General features: G+C 39.7%; 1 protein-coding gene across 1 annotated transcript in view; it reads left to right on the top strand.

Moving 5' to 3' along the window:
• The first annotated feature begins 165 nt into the window (after nucleotides 1–165).
• Nucleotides 166–5,400, top strand: part of LOC118422989 (cytochrome P450 2U1-like) — a 13,902-nt gene continuing 8,667 nt past the window's right edge. Inside the window, exon 1 of the mRNA XM_035830884.1 lies at nucleotides 166–215. Coding sequence (XP_035686777.1) covers nucleotides 166–215 — 50 coding nt within the window. The remainder of the gene's footprint in view (nucleotides 216–5,400) is intronic.

Below are 5,400 nucleotides of genomic sequence, written 5' to 3' on the forward strand. Positions count from 1 at the left end.
ATCAGTCATGAAAAATTAAAGCACGATCATTCAAGCATAAAGAAACTGTTACAAAACAGTAACATGGCGTGGAAAAAACGTCTTTTGTCAGAAAGAGAACAAGGAACAAATAGAAACTTGCTACCTCCAGTGTTGGCTTGGGACTGCCGCCTTCCTTCCGACATGATGTCGATTTTCCGGTTGAGTCTGGACACCAAAAACACGTCCTACACCAGGTAAGATGCTCGTTTATTTAAGCCTGTCGCAAGAGCCGAACCAATATGAATCTTTGATCAACTGAAGTTGCAGACCCAAAAAGATTAAAGTTTACTGTCTTCAATCGTTACACTTTGAACAGTCACATATCATATAAAACTTGATAACTTCGCCTGTCACGAGAGCCGAACCAATTTGTATCTTTGATCAACCAAAGATACAATTTTACTTCAAAAAATTTAAGTTTGAAGTTTCAATTCAATCGTCTCAGCAGGTTTCACTGCCGAAACGTACAGAAGAGTAGAATATCAAAGCTCACCATATCGGATTGGCTAAAACTCTACACTTTGAACGATGGAGAAATATTATGCAGCATATTAACATAATTTGATGTTGAAATATACTTCAAAAGAACGTTGTCTATTTCCTTACACAGAAGCTGTAGGGTTTATTGTGTAGATTTATGCACGAAGATGTTGGAGAAAAGCAACTTTTGCTAGATAAACTAAAAAAAAACATCGTCAAAAGTGTGACAACAGTTTGGAGGAACGTTGCACATAATGTTTTACTTAAAGCTGGTGCAAGTGATTTAATCAGTGGCTTGAAATTTTAGCGATTGCAACGTAAGAAACGTATCTATCTATCTTTCACACACACATATATCTCAACTGTAGAATGCACAAAGTTGTGCGCCCCTGGTCAACTGAAACAAAGATTTGCCATATGGTGCAGGGAGGACTTCAACTAACTTTCTCAATTCTCTATCAGGTTGATCAAACTTTCGTAAGCTCCTTGTGTTCACAATCTAAGTCGTTTGATAGTATAAGCCTCTACCAGGCTTCGCGGATCGTTGGTTAAGCCAAGGGCACAACCCGCCGTACGTGAAAATACGTGCTGTCTACGTGCCAAAACGGGCAATCTTTTGGGATCCGTAAGTGGTAAGTACCGCCTCCGTATGAACTCGTAGGGTATTCGGCGTATTTTGGAGCACGCAGACACGCCGTAGAACTTTACGTGCAGGCAAAACGTTGTGTGCCATCGGGCTGCGGATTAGCCAGTACGGGCGTTTGTCAGTACGGGCGACGAGCCTGCCATGTACAGCCTGAACGTTTTCTCTCAAAAAAAAAACGTAGGGACAAATTGCACGTACGGTGGGTTTTGCCCTTAGCTTAAGATAGTATAGATTGGACAAATAGAGAGAATTAGTACATGTACATGCTAGGGGAGTTGGCCGGCCGTGAGCTGACTTCTTTGGCCGGCCGACTCCCTTGTGCTATTCGCTCTATTTGCCCAGTTTCAACTATTTGACAACGCATTTCTTACGTCACGATGGCTATGTAAATCCATAAACCTTGACTTCAGCTGTCTTTTTTCCAACATGAATGAACGCACTAAGCCATACAGAAAAAAAAAAGAAATGATATTTCTTTTGAAGCGAATTCATTCATTAAATGATCGAAGTTGTTTTGTTTTATAGTAGTCTGGGCTGTTCAAATTCCGACGATTGAAGGCAAGCCAATATGTAAAAGGTATGAATTGGTTCGGCTCTCGAGCCACGCTAGTAGGGTCTTCACACTGAAACCGAATTAGCAGGAAGCAATCAGAACCAGCCGAAATGAAGTATTTGCAAAATTCGTGCCACATTCGGGGCCATTCCGGGTGGGAATTCCAAATGGACCTTATATCCCCTTCACACCAGAATGAATGAGCCCAAATGCCACCAGAATGAAAATTATCTTCTATTCCTGTGAATTCGTAGTGTATTCTATAAAATCTCACTGCATTCCAGATATTCTTTTGAACACATTCGGGCAGGATTTCAGGTGGCTTGCTGTTTTAGTTCTCCATCGAATGAGAGAAGAATATTTCGAATAATGTTGGAATACCGTAGAATGCGGTAATACTGCAGTTAGAATAGTTGATATACACTTAAGAATTGTTACTTTCGATAATTCTCCACTTCGAATGCACCTCGACATCTTTTAACCCTCAAACCACCGTAGCTTTTTTGTGACGTAGATTACCGTATGGGGTCAAAACTGACCCCAAAACGTTTTGTGCAAATACAGTTTTTCGTGTGACTCTTTTTGTGATTTGTATATATGTATAGTTTCATTAATCTATGTGGGACAGTCTGACATGATTAGGTGACAATACTTCTAGCTCATTATCATTATTTATGCAAAAGATAATGAGGACCACATTTTGCACCAACGCTATTCAGACCAGGAAGGAGGTTTTTGATACCTGTACCAACTTCAATGCCATATAGCGTCTGAATGGCTTATGCTAGGGCCACCAAACTTGGTAATATTTTAGAAAATGTTGATAGCAAACATTTTCAGTGAACAAAGTATGTTCATTATTTTTCATGTTGCCATGGCAACGGAATTCTGACAGACATATTTATTACGAAATTTTCTAATTTTGCATTAAACATTTAAGTTTTAAGCTTTTCTTAGCAAATAACAGTTATTTATCACATCTTATAAAATTCAACGTTGATTTCGTCACGCCATATTCATAATTTATGCTAATTTGATGACGTCATCAGTCAAAATCCAAGATGGCGGCCGATATTACCTAGATGACGTCATAATGTCGTCATATGACATGATATTGGCACAAAAGTTCTCACAATAATTTTGGCTTACATGTAAAGTATTCTCTAAAAATTTCGTGAACCTACGATAAGTAGTTTAGGTGTGGGTCGCAAAAGTTTGTTTAAAAAAATGCTGGGGTCAGTTTTGACCCCACTGGACCATGCATTAACTTTCTAGGATAACTTAATCAACAATGAGCCAATCTCGGTAAAAACGTATAAGAAGTTATAGGACATATATACAAACAAACTCCTGGAAGGAAATTTGTTTTCGACCTGAAATGACATAATGGCACACATTGATATACGCCTGGGGTCAGTTTTGACCCCATACGGTGGTTTGAGGGTTAATAACATTAGAATAGATAACAAGATTGGCAAATCCGAAAAAATTGCATTGCGACGACTTTCATTGCTGTCCTAAGTTATTCTTATTGTTAATCATGTTGTAATGAGTAGCATTATTACCTTATTATGTTTAACTTCCAATGACATGAGTATGAAGCTCATGCATATACAAAAATTATGCGATATCAACATAACAGGGATGTAATACAGTTGTAGTCCAAACAAGCATGCAATAACTCCCACTAGACGAGTTTCATGATTGTACAATGTACCCCCTACCTCCTTCCCTATTGCCCAGTATAATGAATTTACCCTGACAAACTGAAAGACCTATGTACTGTAAGAGAAAACAGCAGATGTGCTCCAGTCTATTAAACCTCTGATTCTTAAGTCAGAGTAGACTTACACTGTACGTCACTAACCTTGATACACAACACAAAACAACGCCAGTTGACTTGAGCTGCTCACGAACAAATGTGATTCGGACCTAGAAAATTACCAACCATGCTCTCTGACACAGCCGTCCCCCTGATCCCAGCTGCATTCAGGGTAATGACCCAAATTCCATTTAACATTCCTCGAGACTTCAATTCCAAACATGGCTGTGGAAACATGCATGTGAACACATGCCAGTACATGACCCAAATTCCATTTAACATTCCTCGAGACTTCAATTCCAAACATGCCTGTGGAAACATGCATGTGGACACATGCCAGTACATGACCCAGATTCCATTTAACATACCACAAGACTTCCATTCCAAACATGCCTGTGGAAACATGCCTGTAGAAACATGCCAGGACATGACCCAAATTCCATTTAACATACCTCGAGGCTTCCATTCCAAACATGCCTGTGGAAACATGCCTGTAGAAACATGCCAGGACATGACCCAAATTCCATTTAACATACCACAAGGCTTCCATTCCAAACATGCCTGTGGAAATATGCCTGTGCAATTCCTAGAATATTTGCAGACTGAACACAATAATATACCATTTGGCTCTACACTAAACACTGCACAAACCCGATGTCCCTGGAATGCAAGATTGTAAGAATGTGTCCTGACAAGTAAAACACAGCAGAATTTGAAATATTTCTCAGTATTGTACTGGATTATACCATGTGTTAATAGGCTCGGATTGTCTGGCTTGACGACCCATGGCCCACCACACATGACCTTGCATTTGTTGAATTTATTTTACATTGGACACAAAATATTTTTCTCTGTGACTCTGAATATGGTTACCATTTGCCATCATTCAAGATAATGAACTTGACATAAAGTATTTCCTGTCTACCTGTGGTATATGGCTTTAAGAAGTCAAAACTCACAGCTCATGGATGATAGACAATTTGACTAAGCATGGAGTTGCGACTTTGGAAATTAAATGGATCCAGTGGCGTCGAAGGCGCTTACTGCTGGCAACACAAATGAGCCTGCCGTGATTCGGACCAAGAAAATTTACCAACCATGCTCTCTGACCCAGCCGTCCCCCTGATCCCAGCATTCTAGGTAATGACCCAAATTCCATCTAACATTCCTCGAGACTTCCTTTCCAAACATGCCTGTAAAACATACCTGTGGACACATGCCAGTACATGACCCAAATTCCATCTAACATTCCTCGAGACTTCCTTTCCAAACATGCCTGTAAAACATACCTGTGGACACATGCCAGTACATGACCCAAATTCCATTTAACATACCACAAGGCTTCCATTCCATACATGCCTGTGGAAACATGCCTGTGCAATTCCTAGAATTTTTGCAGACTGAACACAATCATATACTATTTGGCTCGCCCCTGAGGCGTCGCCAAAAATGCATTGTTCCCGTATACCATGATGTAAGGTAGATAACTTTTGTCTTAACTAACACTATCTATGGCGTCATTTCACAGTGCCCAAAAGATGCCACCCATATAATTTTAAAGGGGGGGGGGGAGCCGCAGGTTCAGCTTACTAAGAGATCTTTCTGTCAACAATGTGCTGATCACTGACATGTTATGGTTATCCGGAATGTCCCATTACATGTAAACTAGGGGTGGTTTAAATTTTGATTCCTTTGATGTGACCAAAAGTAAGATCAATATCATTTCACACGTTTGATATTCTTGACATAAAGATACCATGTTAAAATAATCTAAAGAATATCAACTTCGTGCCATCTTTTTCATCTACTTATATGTATTCCTCAAGGTAATTGGTTACCTACATTACCCTATGATAAGACAAACCAGCGCATCAAAGC

Source organism: Branchiostoma floridae, chromosome 9 (genome assembly GCF_000003815.2).
Source record: "Branchiostoma floridae strain S238N-H82 chromosome 9, Bfl_VNyyK, whole genome shotgun sequence".
Lineage (NCBI taxonomy): Eukaryota > Metazoa > Chordata > Leptocardii > Amphioxiformes > Branchiostomatidae > Branchiostoma > Branchiostoma floridae.